At 40.6% G+C, this 17,286-nt stretch overlaps 1 protein-coding gene across 1 annotated transcript in view; it reads left to right on the forward strand.

The window, feature by feature from the left end:
- Positions 1-17,286, forward strand: part of LOC138510690 (vomeronasal type-2 receptor 26-like) — a 178,865-nt gene that overhangs the window by 107,846 nt on the left and 53,733 nt on the right. The window contains exon 3 of the mRNA XM_069626465.1: positions 15,617-15,740. Within this exon, the coding sequence (XP_069482566.1) occupies positions 15,617-15,740 (124 nt within the window). The remainder of the gene's footprint in view (positions 1-15,616; positions 15,741-17,286) is intronic.

A 17,286-nucleotide genomic window follows, 5' to 3' on the forward strand; every position in this document is an offset into this window, starting at 1 on the left:
GTGGAATATGTATTCGACATTTTGTCGAAATCTGGGATCTTCAGAATATATTCGTAATGAGCAATATTCTGATGCTGATATTTGAATAGGACTATCATCGTATCTTCCTCCTTTGCCAGTCGGAAAGAGTAGAGGAAAAGCACGTGCTTCTATACTTTTTTCCCATATGCTGATTGGTGATCCTTTTGTTTGACGCATTTGGTACGTTTCCAGTGCATCTTCTATGGTGTCATTAGAGTGCAATGGATGAATTGTATAATGATCTAAAGTGTTTGATATTGTAGCAGGATCTAGGAGCTCAAATTGACCAGCTTCTTGTGTCTCTTGAATTATTTCAGTTGTATCTTTCAAGTTTTCTTCAATATTAATTTCTTTGTAATATTCATTATTCTCTTTAAGATATTGCAGGGCTTCTCTAAATTTATGTAAATCTACCAGTTGTTGCCAATTTATTTTGTCTTTTGTAGGTACTCCATTTACCAAGATAATTAAAGATTGTTGCATTGGACGTTGCACTCCTAGAGTGTGCACATTTTCTTTTAGATCTAATGGTAAATACACTACTTTTCCACGATTACCTTTCACTAATGCAGAGGGAGGTAATTTTGCCGTTTTTGGTTGAAGGCGTATTATTGCTTGAAATGGGTGCACTGTTTGAATTATAATGCTCTCATATAAATTAAGTTGTTTAAGGGGTTTTGGTAGTGGATATAATTCCAAGTTATTTGTGATAGCACGTGAAGGAGTTTGGTTGTTGTCAAGTTTTGTAGTGCAGTAACTGCAAAGTATTATGGGGTCAGTTATTTCATATTTGTTTTCTGCTATAAGGTAGAGAGCTAATTCAAACCATTTAGATTCTTCATTGTCTTCTATTTTGTATGATAGGTCTACAGTTTTTGTGTTACTTGTATAAAAAGTTCTGCGGCTAAATACACACACGTGGTTTGGTACTTCAGCTGAAGTACTTTCAAATGTTAGTATTTCTTTTTTGTATGTGTGTATTGAAAGGTTGCCATGTGCAGAATTGTTACGAAGTTGGTTTACAGCTAATTCATCTTGTTAGTGGGTTTCACTTCCAAAATATTTTTTCTGGATATAGTCGATTTCTTTTAGTAGGTCTTTTGCTGTACCATGTAGAAGAATGTTATTTAAATTGGCTAGTGCTAAAGCAGGACTTTTAGCATAGTACAGTTTATAAACGAGATTTCTTATACTTGCATGATGTGTTGATATCCTTTTGATATCATGGAAGGTTGTTTTGCAAGTAGGTCCTGTAATGCAGGCCAATGAATGTCCTTGTAGTCCTGTGTACTTGCGTACTGGACAAGCATCCATATTTTGCAGTAGTTTAATTTTGATTTTGTCTTTGCTTTTCACATATTGATTGAGGAATTGGCGTAAAGACTTGAACTTTTTTTGGGAATGTTACACATTGACGTGCATGGCCATTTGTACACTAGATGTTCTGATTCAGTTGAAGGAGGAGTAAATCTATGTTTTCAGGGCATATTTTTGAAAGGAGTACTTCTTGTTCCATTATGGTATTATTAACTTTTTCATAACCTCGACCACTGCTATGTATGGCAATTGTATTTATTTGCTTTTGTTTGTACGCTTCTTCATTAAAGTATGGGTCTGTGCTTGTAGTGTGAATCCATTCACCTCCACAGATATTTAAGAAGTTATTTCTGTTGACATTTCATTTATTGAGAAGTCTTTTTTGTAATTTAGTTATTCGTTTTGTTAGTGGTTTTATTCTGTTTAACACTAAAATAAATAACTTTCTTTTGAGAAGAATTGCACTGTCTATCAACGCTTCTAAGATTACTTTTCTACGATAGGTTTGAAGTGTTGAACCTGGTTTCTCGCCTGTTTTCATAAGATTTTGAAGGACTTTGTGACAGACTACTTTGGCTAAAATACTTTTCTTGGTATGCTTACTTTGTACTATATCAAGATTTATAGAAGAAGTTTTATTTGTAGTGATAGTTGATTTACTGTTAATTGTTTTTTGGTTTGTTTTACTTTTTGATAGAGGAGGCAATGTTTTTGTACTAGAAACTTCTTCTGTTTCACTACATGACTGTATTAGATGTTGTGTTTAAACTTTTTTTTTACAAATTCTGCTATAGATGGATGTTTATGTTGGAGAGTTTTCTTTTCATTTGCTCTACTTCTGCGTTCCTTTCTACGGAGTTGCTTTTTGGTAGGCATTCTTTACGGTCTGTTGAATAAAATACAGAAGGTATGGGTTGGGGTGTTCTGGAATGCATGTGTGTTGTGTGCATGAGTGTTTGAGTAAGATGATAAAGATGTATGTAATGGTGTATGATTGTGCTTTGGGAAGTACAACTACTAGGGATGGATATTCTTGAATTAATGTGTTACTAAACTGGGGTTCAGATGACAGAAAAAAGTAAGCCAGTGATTTGGAGAAGTATAAATAGTATATCTAAAGCTATACAATTAAAACAGTTGTTTGTTCTACAACATCTAAATTCTAGCGGCCGAGTTGGGTAATTTGTGTGTCGAAAAATAGGAAGTTGTGGGCCATTCTGCCAGTAAATCACTGCTTAAGACGGGAGGATTTTTGGTCAGAATGGTGCAGAATCTCTATTTTTAGGCACAGAAATAGCATGAATTAACCTTACAGTGTGTTTGAGTAATAATTCAAATATTATGGTAACATTTTACTTACTTTTTTTCTAAAATGAGCAGTTTACTTCTTAGTTGTTCTTTGTACTTCAAATTCGGCTGCTTCTTTTCTGGAGAATGGTCTTCACTGCAATTGTAAAAGAAAGAAATTAGTAATTTGGTTTGTATATAGCACTGTTTTTAATTTAGACATAGATTTTTTACATTGAAATGCTCAGCGCCTTCCTCAAAACCATTAAAACTATCTTATGACTAACTGTAGGAAAGAAAATATCTTTACTATGGTTTGTGAAATTCATAATGTACCACTGTATACCACTATTACTGTTACTAAGCTTTTCCACGTAATAGTGAGTCAATGTCATAGCCTGCTTGTCCTATATAAAAGTAAGTAATTATATAGATTGAAAAAATTAAAACCAATTATTATTGTTTGAGATTTGATCATAGATTGTGCATGTACTTATGTTTGATCATATGTAGTCTATATATTTTATTTCAAAAATGTTGGTTTAACATTATTTGCATGTGTGTGTGTGTGTAAGAAGAAATTAAACGGTATAAAGGTTTGTAAGTCACAGTTCATTTTAGGACAATGAAAAAATGATCGTATATTCATTTTACAGATTATACAAGGTAAAAGTTGGTTATAAAATGTGTTCATGTACTGTATAGAAAATATGCATACCTGTAGTTTGTGTTCATGCATATGGATATGGACGAAGCTGCAAGTAGAAATCTTGGAGACTTGTATAGTATTTCTCGTAGATTGTGCTTGCCAATGGTATGAGACTTGTACTCTGAGAGATTCACTGTACATTTGCAGTGCTGATCTATGATGATGCACTTTCATGTACAGGTCTTGGATTTGATTGGTGGATGGTCATGTGTTTTCTTAGCTACATCCAATGAGGGAATGGTACAGAGAGTGAAGTGGAAATGGTAGAAGGGCTGTCCATGTTACGATATATTCGCAGACATGGCACTAGTTCTAGGACACCGCGTATTACATCCGGGGAATTTGGGGTGGGGAGGTATGCAAATGAGATTGAATGTAGCAAGGGATGGGTCAGTAAAGTTTAGTGAGTGTGTTGTGCTAGGAGAGGTTTTCTCAGGTATTCTTTTTGCTGAAAGAAGAACAGATAGCTATGGCTGAGTGTTTAAAAAAACAGATTGTGTGCATTTTGGGAGACTCGTGGATACATTGGTTGAAGGTGCATGCAGAAAGCTGTGGAGTATCTATAGATCTTGGATTCCCACATGTGGAAGTGCACTGGCATGGAGTGCGTGGAATGAAGTGGTTGGACTTTCTACCTCTCTGTGCAACTTTGAAGATAGAGGAACATCCAGACATAATTGCAATTCATTGTGGAGGGAACAGTTTAGGACATGTGTCTGGAATGTCTTTGCAATTTGCAATGAAAGTAGGACTTCAGAAGATCATGGACATGTTTCCAAACTCCAAAGTAATTTTTTCACGGATTGCGCAGAGACAAATGTGGCTTTGTTCTTTCTCATGTGGTCCACAAATGGAGATAGCAAGGCGTAATGTCAATAAGGCTGTTTGTGCGTTCCTAAGAGATTTCGGCATGTCCTCTTTTCACAATGAAAATATTATGTTTCGTAGTAAATACATTTTTCGCAGAGATGAAGTCCATCTTACTTATGCTGGCAATCAGATTTTTCTGAGAAATGTACAAAATGCATTGCAACCTTTTTTAGAAATACAGCATCCATTTTGAAGTAGGTGTTAAGTATTTATCATTTTTGACATACAACACCTCCCAAAGGCTCTTTTCAGAGCCTCCACTTGCTCCCAGAGAAAAATGCAATGGTTACAATAGGGTAGCACCCCAATTTTTTTTATGTTCGCAAACTGTCCGCAGACTTTTAAGATATACAAAGGGCCATGCTTTATTTATCTTCACTTCTATTTTTTAACTGTGAAAGCCGGCTCTGAAAAGAGCCTTATTTTTTTTTATTTTTTTGTTATTTTGTATTTTTTTTTGTTTTTATACACGACACACTAGGAGAGGAGGGGAAAGGAGGGTAAAGGGGGGACACCAACCACAGGGATAAGAAAGGGCGATCTGAGAGAGGAAGATATACAGTGGGTTTTATTTGGGTAGTGAGCAGGTCTTCTCGTGCTCTGAGACTATAGTCTCAAAAACACTCCAAAGTCGCTCCCCCCTGCAGAGTACCGTGTCACAGTACATACATACAACTGTGACCCTCGAAAGGTAAGGGTCATCAGAATTCTGTATGGCCTGTGAGGCAGCTTGAGGAAGATGCTGTTCCAGAGAGGTGTTCCTTGTGGTGACAGGATCAGAAACGGAGGATGAAGTAGAGGCAATCAACCTACTACACTCTTCGCAAGGTACAACCTGGCGAATGGCCCCAGTGTGGAATGAGTTCAGGTGTCGCTTCAATGGTCGTGGTCCCAAAGCTGTACGCACCATGCCTCCCACGACTGAGTACCATTTTGCACTCATTGCAGGTGACACAGTTCGCAGGAGCCTTAGGAACATTCCCATGAACGGTAAACAACCGCCACACCCAAGAATCACGCCGAGGGCGGGTAGTAGGGATTTCCTCTACCTCATTCTCGTCATCCTCTTCTTCCTCCTCTGTATCCTCACTCCTGTTCCCCTCTTCAGGCCCTTGGGGAGATGGTGGTGGTGGAGGGGGTGGGGGTGGTGCTGAGGCAGATGTAGCACCAGGTGGCAACAGTGGAGCCATGGATGTCATCGTCTTGGAGATGGAAATCTCAAAATCTGCAAAGTATGCAGCAAAATGCAGTGTGCTCTGTGGAATAGCCAGAAACACAATGAGAATGAGCTCTAGGGCGTGGTCTTTTATAGGGGTGCTTGGACGCGGTTCGCGGACATTTAGTAGCGCAACTTAACCATAACGTCCCTTTTAACAAAGTTTTTTCATTGAATATATATATCTATAGGCAAAGTGTGTTATTAATCTGCTAATAATGACAGTTATAATTGACAGTCCTGGTTAAAGCACTCTTTCAATCATATTGCTGTTACCTAAAAAATAAAACATGTTTTGGGTGCAGTTAACTATAAGCATAAACATGTTATGGATAATGCTACTTTCAAAGATGCAGTTGTTTATCTTGTTGCCACCCAGGTACTCAGTGTCAAAACAACAAGTTATTAGGTTTCCTAGGTAACATGGAACCTACTAGGGCACCAAGAGACAGTGTACATAGGGTTCAGCGATTTTTCAGTGAAGAGATTCATCCTGGACAGGAGGGAGGGCCTCTTTTTACATCAATACATACTTTTATTTGAAACTTACCTGGATTACAGGGCATCCATTACTTCAAGATGATTGAATGGCAAGTCCATACTTCGGGTTGGGCTTCCACAATGCTTGCTTCACTATTCTTGATATTTCCCTGAATGGTTATCAAACCCCAAATAACCTCCTCCAAGAACATCATGATTGCCTGTTTTACAATAAATCACAGATTAAAAAAGAGTGCTTTGAATTCTGCTGTTATCAAATTATCAGGCACTCATTTTACGTGTCTTCTCTACTGATAATCGTTCTTCAAGTATGATAGCTGAGTTGGGAGAGAATCATGTCACTGTAAGAGCTGGACTAAACATCATGCTAATATATGTTTTATATGTTGTAGATGTTTATCGCCAGCTACCATAAATTGTGTGCTGATTAGCACCACAAAAGTTAAAACCCCTTAATTTGCTCAACACACGTCAAATGTCCCACATTAGGAGTACATGTCAGCACAGAGAAATCAAGGCTAACTTGCTCCTATAAAAAGGGTTCCTATGGATTTCTTTGATTCTTCCGGATTCTGCCTGATCACAGGAAGAAGGGCCAAGAAACTAGAAATCCAACTTCTAGGAGAATACCTTCTGAATATTTTGATCCCCACTCAGAATTCAGTAATAATACCTAGAACTCAGTTCCATTAAGACCCCTAGAGAGGTGGCCTGGGCTGCATGCAATGCATGCCATGCAACGTGCAACAGGATGTCACCTCACTAGTATCAGTGGTTTAGTTTAGTTTATTTATTTGTATAGCGCTCCTGACCCAGGGGTATATGGGCGCTTAGCATCGAGTTACAGGCAAAGGAGAGGAACATTTGTACAATTGTGCAGAAATCAGTTAGTACAGAGATAGTAACAAGAAGGCATGTTAAAGGATACATTCCTACATTATGCATACATACATAGTTGGTTAATTATTGAGTAACCAAGTGATGACCTTAGTTCTGAAAGGTTGGAAGGTGGGGGTAGATTTGATATCCAGTGAAATGGTGTTCCACAGTTGTGAGGCTAAAACTGGGAAGCTGGATCCACCGGCTCTTTTATGGGAATATTTGGGCACCGTCAGTTATAGTGTATTAGAGGATCTAGTGGTTCTAGTATTCTGTTTTAGTGTGAATTTATTGGTTAGATAGGGCAGAGCTAGGTGGTTGAGAGCTTTGTAGGTAAGGCAGATGGTTTTTAGGTCGATTTTCTGTTGGATGGAGAGCCATTTGCATGAGATTCTTGTAGCCGAGATATGTTCTCTACTGGGAATATTCAGGGCGGCACAGAGTGCATTATTTTGTAGAACTTGCAATTTATTGATTACCCTTTTGTTGGCACCTACATAGAGGCTGTTACAATAATCCAGTTTGGATTGTATGAGTGCTCTGGCTAAAGTGAGGCAGTTGTTGGGGGAGATCAGAGGTCTGCAGGCCCTAATAGGTTTACCAGTGTAGCCAGTGGCTGAGGCAGTCATATTAATATTTTTGGCAAGGTTGGTATTCATGTCTAGGTAAAAACCAAGGGTTTTTACACTTTTGGCGATGGGAATGGTGTTACCATCAATGGTGAGGCTGGTGTAGCTGGGGCTGAGTTTCCAGATGGTATTAGGTGAGCCGACAAGGAGCAGTTCGGTCTTGTCATCATTTAGGCAGAGGCCATGTGTGGCCATCCATGCCTGAATGATGGAGAAGACTTTGTTAATCCGGTTGGCGTCTGAGTTGTAATTGCCCGATAAAGTGAGGTGTATCTGGGTGTCATCTGCATAATTAGTGTAGGTGACACCCAGAAGGTCCATCTTGTCAAATAGGGGCTTTGTAAATATATTATACAAGGTGGGTGAGACATAAGATCCTTGTGGGACACCGCAAGTAATGGGGATAGGATCGGCCGCTGCTAGGGGTGAGAAGACACGCATGGTCCTGTTGTCCAGGAAGGATTGGATCCAAGTGACTGCAGAATGGGAGAAGTGTGCTGCCTATGACAAGTGGTTGCACAAGATTCTGTGGTCAACCAGGTCAAAGGCTGCGGAGAGGTCGAGGAGAATAAGGATGGCAGCCCTACCTTTATCATTAAGTTCGTCTATCTGGCATTTGAGATCAACAAGGGCCGTTTCTGTCCCATGTTGAGGACGAAAGCCAGATTGACGAGTTCCTAGTAGTTGGTTTGTCTCAAGGTAATCCTGAATTTGTAAATAGGCCACTCTGTCAAGAATTCTGAGTAAGAATGGGACAGTGGTGATGGGTCTATGATTCGTGGGTATATCTGGGTCGAGAGTTTTTTTTTTTAGCAGTGGTAAGACCTAGGATTGTTTCTGATTACTTGGGACCATGTTGATGGAGAATGACAGGTTTATTAATTTGGTAATGAAGGGGGAAAGATCCCTGGCTGCATCTTTTATGATTTGTATGGGGCAGCTGTCCCCCTTACAGTTAGAGGGTTTCAAGGATGCTATAATTTTATGTACTTCAGGTCTGGTTACCTTTTTAAAAGTGAAGCCTGAACTAATGTCGGTAGGTGAAGGAGGGGTGGAACTAGAGGTAGGACCATGAGTGAGTTGTTTTCGTTTGTTTTTAATTTTAGTTTGGAGCCCTGAAATTTTGTTAGCAAGGGCATTCTGGATCCCTGTGCACCATGGTTTATCCTTTGTGCAGGTATTTGTGGGGGGAATGGGGTTTTCTAATTCCTTTAGAATGTTAAAGAGCTCCTTTGTGCTGGAGCCTGCCTGAGAGATCCTGGAATTAAGGCATTCTTTCTTAGCGCGTGTAATCTCATTTTTGTAGAGAGTAGAGATATTGGTGAGATTAGTTCGGTTATCTGCTGAAGGCACTGATTTCCATAGTGATTCAAGATTTCTTTTTTGTTGTCGAAGAAGTTTGAGCTTCGAGGTGTACCACGTATTCAGGTGCGCATTAGGTTTCCCTTTACGCATTTTTAGTGGGGCAATGATGTTGAAAGCTTTAGCCATGGAATCATTATAGACGTTGACCAGCAGGTTCAAGTCAGTTATGACTGGTAGTGCGCTCAGAATAGCGGTCACCAGGGGTATTAGGGCTTCCGCTGTGATGTTGCTCGTTTTCCTAGTTGGGCAGACCGGTGCAATAACAGGCCTTTTATGCACTAAGTTGCTAATATTAATGTTGAATGGGAGGAAGTGGTGATCCATCCAGATGAGCTGTGCGGGGTCCTTCAGGGTGATGTTGCAATTAAGGGTGGTTACCCAGTCAAGGATTCTGCCCTTCGAATGGGTGGGTTTGGAGCAGAGTTGTATGAGGCCATGCTCCTCTAATGCCATGGCCAGGGCAATGGCTGGGGTGTCGAGAGGGTCATTAAACCCAAGATTGAAGTCTCCAAGTATAATCATTTGTGCTGAAGGTTTGGAGCTTTCGGCTACTAGTGAGGTGATATCTTCCTCAAAAGAGCCAGGTGGGCCCGGGGGTCTGTAAATTAGATTCAACGTGATGGTGCTCTTAGGTGAAGTTTGTAATTTAACTGTGAGATGCTCACATGATTTGGGTGGAGGAGAGGAGGCTAGTCTAATATCAAGCAAGGACTTGAAAATGATAGCTACACCACTCCACGAGCGTTAGGTTTGTCTATTGTGAGGATGGTGTGGTTATCAGGGTTAGCTAGGGTAAGAGATGGACCTGCAGCATCATGCAACCAAGTTTTGGTCACAGTGAGAAAGTCCAAGTTGTTAGTCAGAATGATGTCGGCGACTTCAATGGAGTGGGCGACTAATGATATAACATTTAGAAGAGCTCCTTTTAGTGTAGGAGGGGTGGAGTCAGTGGCTGTTACGGTGTGATTGTTAGTCTTGTCGGGTAGTTTAGCTGGGCGTTTGCTAGTTCTGTGGTGGGTTCTGGCACCAAGTCTATTGTTACGATCGGTAGGGATGAGGGTGGTAGTTTGAGAGACAGTTAGGTCAGTAGTTATGGAGGGGCTTTAGTCAGGGGTAGGTCCGGATGCTCTCGTGTCGGTAGGGATCCGCTTGGAGCTGTCTGAGTTCTTAATGGCTGGGGCATCTGAAAAGTGTGCGAGGCCATCGGTGGGATAGGCGGATTGTGAGACCGGGGGGAAGGCTGGTGTGGAAGGCAAGAAAGGTGTGGGGCAGATGATAGGGTGATGTCTTGGGCAGGCAGGTCTTGCTAGACCCTTTTTGTAGGCTATGTAGCTGTTACCAGTGCAAGATATGTTGCTTTGCATGACACAAAAGGGGAACATGATCGCGGTAAGGCAAAGTAGCATAATGAGGACATTAGGGCCGGGGCGTCATGCAGGGGACTGGCGAATGAGGGACATCAGTGACATAGGGTAGTGCCAGATAGCAGCAAAGCCAGAGGGTTGGGCTGGTATCAAGCTGTAGCTGAGTGTTAGGCAAGCAGGGTACTGGTGAGTTAGGCACAGGTATATATAATGGGATCACCGTACCACAAATGTCTGCGATGTCTAGGCTAGGCACAGATCAGGCAAGGCATAGTCTCTAAACTAGGTACATAGGCAAGGTACAGTATGTTAGCTAGACAAATATCCAAAAGGCACAATGCAATTCAAAAGTGGTCTGGAGGCGACCATAAGGCACAACACAGTTCAAATGTGGTCTGGAAGCAACCATAAGGCACAACACAGTTCAAATGTGGTCTGGAAGCGACCATAAGGCACAACACAGTTCAAATGTGGTCTGAAAGCGACCATAAGGCACAATACAGTTCAAATGTGACTGAAGCGACCATAAGGCACAATACAGTTCAAATGTGGTCTAAAGTGACCATAAGGCACAACACAGTTCAAATGTGGTCTGGAAGCAACCATAAGGCACAACACAGTTCAAATGTGGTCTGAAAGTGTCCATAAGGCACAATACAGAGTAGTTTAGGCACTGAGCTATATGTGTAAGGTGGACAGGACCGTTGTTATAGTTAGGTGGAGAGCTAACAGCAGCCTAGACATGTGCAAGTTTAGGTCGTGGTCATAAGACTACTAGACGGGTGCAGATATAAAGCAGGCAGCAATGGCAGGGTCAAATGCAAGTTAAGCAAATACTGGGGGTGACAAGTATGACATTATGCATAATACATAGGGAGATTCGTGTGCTGCAGGGGATCCACACTATGGGTTAGTGTAGGCGTGCATACTTGTATGGATTAGATGATGAGCGTGGCCGGTCTGCCTTGCCTAAGAGACAGTTCGGGGTTACAACGGCATGCTAGGATTAAGTGAGTATCCACAAATGCGGGCTTCATATATGCAGATCTGGTAGAATAGATGTTCTAGAGCAGGTGAGTTTAACTACAGGTTCGCAAAAGCAGGGAGAAGTCAGCAGCGAAGATACAGTTGGCACTCGGGATAGGATGGTCAATGGGTAGCGGTGCTAAAGGTGCATTACCGATTGCTTACTCGTGATGTGGGGCAGGCCGCGGCCGTGCCGGTCATGCTTGCAGGTCCTCATCATTTAGGGAGGTTGTCTTCTTGTGCGGGCAGGATAGTGGGAGATACAGATTCAGCACACAACCAGTGCGCAAACAGGCGCAGAACAGTGCCTTTTCATGCGGGCCTTCTCGATGCGAGGGCCGGCTTCCGCCTTCCGGTGCGGCCTTCTGGGCAAAGTAGGTTGCTGTTACTTAGCAACAAAAGCGGGCCTCGTTTTCATGCAGAGAAGCATGTCGGCCATTTTCAGGACAGGCACTCATACGGACAAAGGCGGCATAAGTGGCTGTGATGTGCTTACAGGGTAAGTGCAGCTAGGACCACTTGTTGCACGCTTAAAGCGCTGGATTCATTCTTGTTGGCATCTCGTGGCAATTTTGGAAGGTGGTCAGGAAGCCAACAACACCATAAAGTGAAATTGGCTGACCTGTGCTCATTCTACTGACAATCTTGAAGGTGTAGAGTGGGGCTGGTGGTTGAATGACCTATCAATCCATGTCAATCTTACAGTAGGTTGCCTTTGTGAAGGCGGTCAGGGGGCAACACCCTATGTACATTCCTTAAGACGTGATCCTAAATGGGTTCTTTGAAAAGACTTGCTTTGGAATTTGACCAGATTGGCATTATGTTAATATATGTAAACACCTAGTTACATGGTTGTGTGCACCTTTTCTTTATCGATAAGGATGGCGATGCACAGGTGGAATCGAGATATTAATTGTTGTGCACCTAACATACCTGGTGGCCCCATCGCCATCATTTGCTAGCTGGCAATAAAATGTGCTGGAACTATCAGGATTCGTAATAATTTTTATAACCCCAGCTGTTAAATTGTCAATAACTGCTGGAATAGACTATGGTTGTGGAAGTAACTACACCTGACTCACTGCCTCACTTAAAATAAACCCACTGAGTATCATTACTATTTAAGTCCTCCAGTACTATTCAGGCAGACACATCTCACAAGGCACACCCTTTAATATCAGATTTGGCCAATTTCTGAGGCCACAAAATGGACTGTGTGCTGTTGAAGTAAGAACATTTTCTTCTTTCTTTTCATAAATTGTTACTTTTATACCTATGGTTGAAACATATTTACACAATATTTGTGGTGTCTGATCTAATTAGGAACATAATATTTTACATTTCAGTTCACACAAACAATTTTCTCTAAAACAATTCTTCATTCACTTTTCTTTTCCATCTTAATATTTATTATTTATACATTCCTTTTTTCTTTTTTTAAAGTACTGAACACTGACATACAGAGCTGGAAACGTTTCTTAAGGAATCCTTAAGTGAGCGATGAACTTGGAATAGTTTTATTGTGAGTTCATGCATCATTTACATTTTTTTTGAAGTGCTTAGATTTAAGGGCCTTTCTGGTGCACTCCTGATGAAGATTGCACACCAGAGACGGAAGGTCAGTATTATAAGGGAGGTCTGGACCCACTAATGTTCTAGAGGTTGACAAGAGGACAAATACCAGCAGCATACCATGATGTATGAGGTACCCTTGATGTTGTGCATAGGACAGCAGATGCTACGCATGGCGGTTTCAATAGCTGGACCTTTTCAGGAATGTTGATCAATAAATCCACATACCTCCCAATGTCATGACCAAATAAAACAGACAGAATACAGACAAAAAGGCAAAGCTTCCAAAATAACATAAACATACTATGCAGAGCCAGGACATAGAGAGCAAGTTGCCTAAAATATGCGCTTCAGCTTTTTCAATAGAGAGAATTAAATTAGCCAAACCCCAAGAAACAAGAACAACCAAAAAATAAAATAAATTTGTATCTTCCTCGATTTGCAGCATTTGAACTACCAATATAAATGAAACCCCATAAACCATAAGGTAATGTCACATAACCCATTACGGATTCTGGGGATCAAATCAAATACATTAGGACGAAGAATGGAAGAGCAACATTAGGTGTATGGAATTCTCAACCACTCCAACCAGGCCAAATATTTATGCAGGGATAGCACACCATCTGCCTGATTATTGGAATTATTGGGGATTTGTGCGTCATTCTGCCCGCAAATCCCCATTTGTCAAACAGGGATTTGCAGGCAGAATGGCGCACAAATCCCTGTTTTTGGCACAAATAATTCCATGAATTGGGCAGTAAAAGAATTAGAAACCAAAACAAGCCATAACTAATACCAATTGCTTAAAAATGTATTATAAACAATATAGAAAGTTCACATATAGACTTAAATCACAAAAGTGCACCATGGTGAATCGTAGTAGGCATGCATTCTAGAAATTATACAAACAGCCCCCAAAAGGTTTCAATAATAGCAGTAAAAAGATGTACAGTAACACATTTAAATTATTGAATGTCACATATTCACATTAAGAGAGCAATAAGATACATTATGGATCAGTGACCCACAAAATGAGTAAATATAATACAAAAAACAAAACTGAATGCAAGGACAATGAACACTAAGCATACATCTAGACACCTACAGTTTTGGCATGTTGGGGTATCCTTTCTAATATCCCTTGCCTTCTTTACGACAAACAAGAGATGTGTGTGTCATACACTCCTATTGTTAAGAAATAGCCAAAAACAATTAACCATAAGGTATTGATTTTTGGGACAATAAGAGAAAGTGTCTGTCACCCACATTTTTTCAATATTTTAAACACACCAACAACACAATGTACACTCCAGCATAACCTTAATTAGTGACCACCCACAAGTGGGCTACTCAATATAGGTCTAATGCAAAATGCTGAAAGGAGCCAATTTATGGCAATTTTAAATAGATGAATACAAATATAGGTGCTAAGACTAAGGGAATTCCTCACCAAGTCTTCCAGAGAGGGAGTAGATGCTTAAGTTTCCCAAACAGACGGAAATTGAATTTTGTAATATCCTCTCAATTAAAATATGTAACGTGTTTATTATTGAACAAATCAATCATTTCAGTGAACCAATTAAAACGATTATAATGTGTTTGAATTTTCCAATATTAAATGTGTGACGAAAAGAGCAAACCCATGCTAAGTCATATGGAAATACCTTTGCATGCAATACATAAATAATGTATTCATATTTATACAGTGCCAATGTTTGTGATCTTCCTTTACTCCTCAGTGCATAGTTCCACCAAAAGACAGACCAAAGCATAATGTCACAAATCAATGATGGTAATACCAGAAGAGACATCACCGTGGGGAGCGGAACAGATGAGAGAAAAGAGGGAATACATCAGAATACATTCAAATACATTTTGGTACTAATTCATGCATCTAGACTTGATGGTACTAGTGACTACATTGGAAGAGGGTATGGCTCACCTCAAACCTGGAGTTGATGGGGGGTCTCGACCCGCATTAGGAACACCTATGACCATCTCAGTGGACATGTGTCTCTAAACCTCTAATTCACAATAAAAGGCTGACAAACATGATGTTCAAAGGACTCAGGGGAAGCACTCCGGAGAAGCCCCCATGATGTTTTTTCTTCAGGTGGTTGGTTCCTTGTAGCAGCAATCCAAGATAACCTTCGGACTGACAATTATTATTAGCTTTGATGACCAATATCAGATGCTTTTAAGAAATTTCAATTAGGGAAGTGTTCTTGATTTCTTTATTGCAAATCGGTCTTGTGGTGAGGTAACTTGATTGTTCTTTGTGGTGAATGTGCTTGCCTTACATGTTGTTTTTCCATTGAGCAGGTGGTGGGATTGGTTCGCCTCAGAGGAATCTGGGATGATATTCCAGCCGATTATGAGCCTCCTCTTCATCTTACATTCCCTCAGCTCTTTTAGCAGGTGTAGCTTTCTTCCAAACATGATTTTTATTTCAAAGCGAACCACCTTATTTTTTATATTTTTTTTATGAGTACCTGAGTTCAGTTTCTAATTGCGGATCTGGTATTCAAACCTTTGTTGCTCTGCGTGACCCTGTTTCCAAGACCAGCGCGTTGCCCATGTGCTGTCCTCCATTCTATATGGAATAGATCATTTATTTGCCAACGAATCATAGCTCCTAATAGCTCTGCCTCTTCATGAAGATATAATAATGACTGGTGCACCTGGTGTTTGTATTCAAAAACAAAAAAAAAAAATACATTATGCGACCCAGCCCACTTATGATCGAAACATTATCGTTGTCAACAAATCACGACTGTGTCACATCCTTCCTACTTGTAATGCTTGAGTTTCACAGCCCTAATACAACATTCCTGGCTTATTCCCTCAATGTCACCAGGTTCCTCGCTCTGCCTGCAGTGAGAGCTGCCTCCCCGGGTATCGGAAAGCCGCTATAGAGGGCAGGCCCATCTGCTGTTTCTACTGTGTGCCCTGCGCAGAAGGAGAGTTTTCAAACAGCACAAGTACGTGAGTACAAACCTTGTACCCGATATTGTCAATAGAAACATATTCTAAAAGGGAAACTTAAATGTAACCTTTCTATAAAACAACTGTAAAATAAATGGATGAACGAATGAATGACTGTAGTAGTGCTTTGCAACAGGACACATGTCATGCTCAGCAGATTGACCCATTTTCCATATGTAGTATTACATTGTGTTTCGGTAAGGTACACTTTTACATGAAAGTTTTCTTGGATTAAAGTGAAAATATAGCAATTATGGAGTTAGGTCTGGAGTAACTTCAATGCATGCCCCAATTTACCAAGGTCACTTACAACTGAAATGTTAGTTTGAGATGATTCAGAAACACACCAGGGTTAAGGCAAATACATTCCTGAACCTGTCTGCCCTATATATATATATATATATATAAATATATATATATATTCAAGCATATAATGTACTGTATTTTGTATTGTTGGTCAGAGCGCTCTCGAAGGAGCAGAGTCCTCTGCATGCATATATCTTTATACACACTTTATTCTCCTCACAACCATTCTCCTGGCCTCAATCCCTACTGGTGTGTGTCCTTATTATTTGTCGACAATTGTATTTTGGGGGATGAGAGCCTTCAAGGATCTGTCACCCATTATGTAAATCTTTGATGTGATGCAATCCATGTTTGTACTTTTAGTCGCCTTATATCACATGTTTGTAAATATTTGGTTTTTAATCTTTGCAATTTTGCTAACTGTAAAAATTTGCTTTCATGTATGCAATGTCTGTAAATACACATGTAAATGAAACCCTGAAACTCACCCATAATGTGCCCAGATACCTATGGGTTTGGTGCGCTATATAAATTAATAAACAAACAAATTGACAAACAATTGTTAATATATATATATAAATATATTTATATACAGCTGTCTTCCCATCTATATGTGGGGAATCACATATAGAAAGAGGCTTACGGTACAGTCTCTTTCAACTATTGTTGAATGATTACTCTCTTTATAACTCAAAAATAGACTAAACACTTACAGGCCGATTCATGGAATTAATGTGCGCTGAAATTGCCAGCGCAAGCGTGCGAATCGCAGGGCCAGTGCGAAAATCGCAGTGAAACCGGTGCACATCGATTCATGGAAGTCTGTGTAAATCCCAGGATGTGCGCCAAAATTCTGCGTGGCGCACACTGGCGCACACGTCTCCAAACAGTGTGCGCTACGCACACAGCGAAAACGCACATAGCGTGGCGCACACAACAAAAGTAGGAGGAAGAGGAGGCGTGACACGCGGAATGGGGAACAACGCTTGAAAATGTGGGCATCACGGGGGAAGTACGGGAGGCCAATGCGCGGAACGCCCACACGCACGTTCGAAAACACGTATTCATGGATTCGAACGGGGCTAACGCGTGCGCCAAAAAAGACGCTCTAATCCGGAAACACGTACGCTAGCAGGAAGCAGGCGTACGTGGACCTGCGCAGCATAAAAGTGCGTGCAAACAACAAACAAGCTCAGACGCCAGGATGAATATACCTTTCCTAGCAGCAGTGGTTGT

Source organism: Ambystoma mexicanum, chromosome 6p (genome assembly GCF_040938575.1).
Source record: "Ambystoma mexicanum isolate Mex_15411 chromosome 6p, UKY_AmexF1_1, whole genome shotgun sequence".
In the NCBI taxonomy this organism is placed as follows: Eukaryota; Metazoa; Chordata; class Amphibia; order Caudata; family Ambystomatidae; genus Ambystoma; species Ambystoma mexicanum.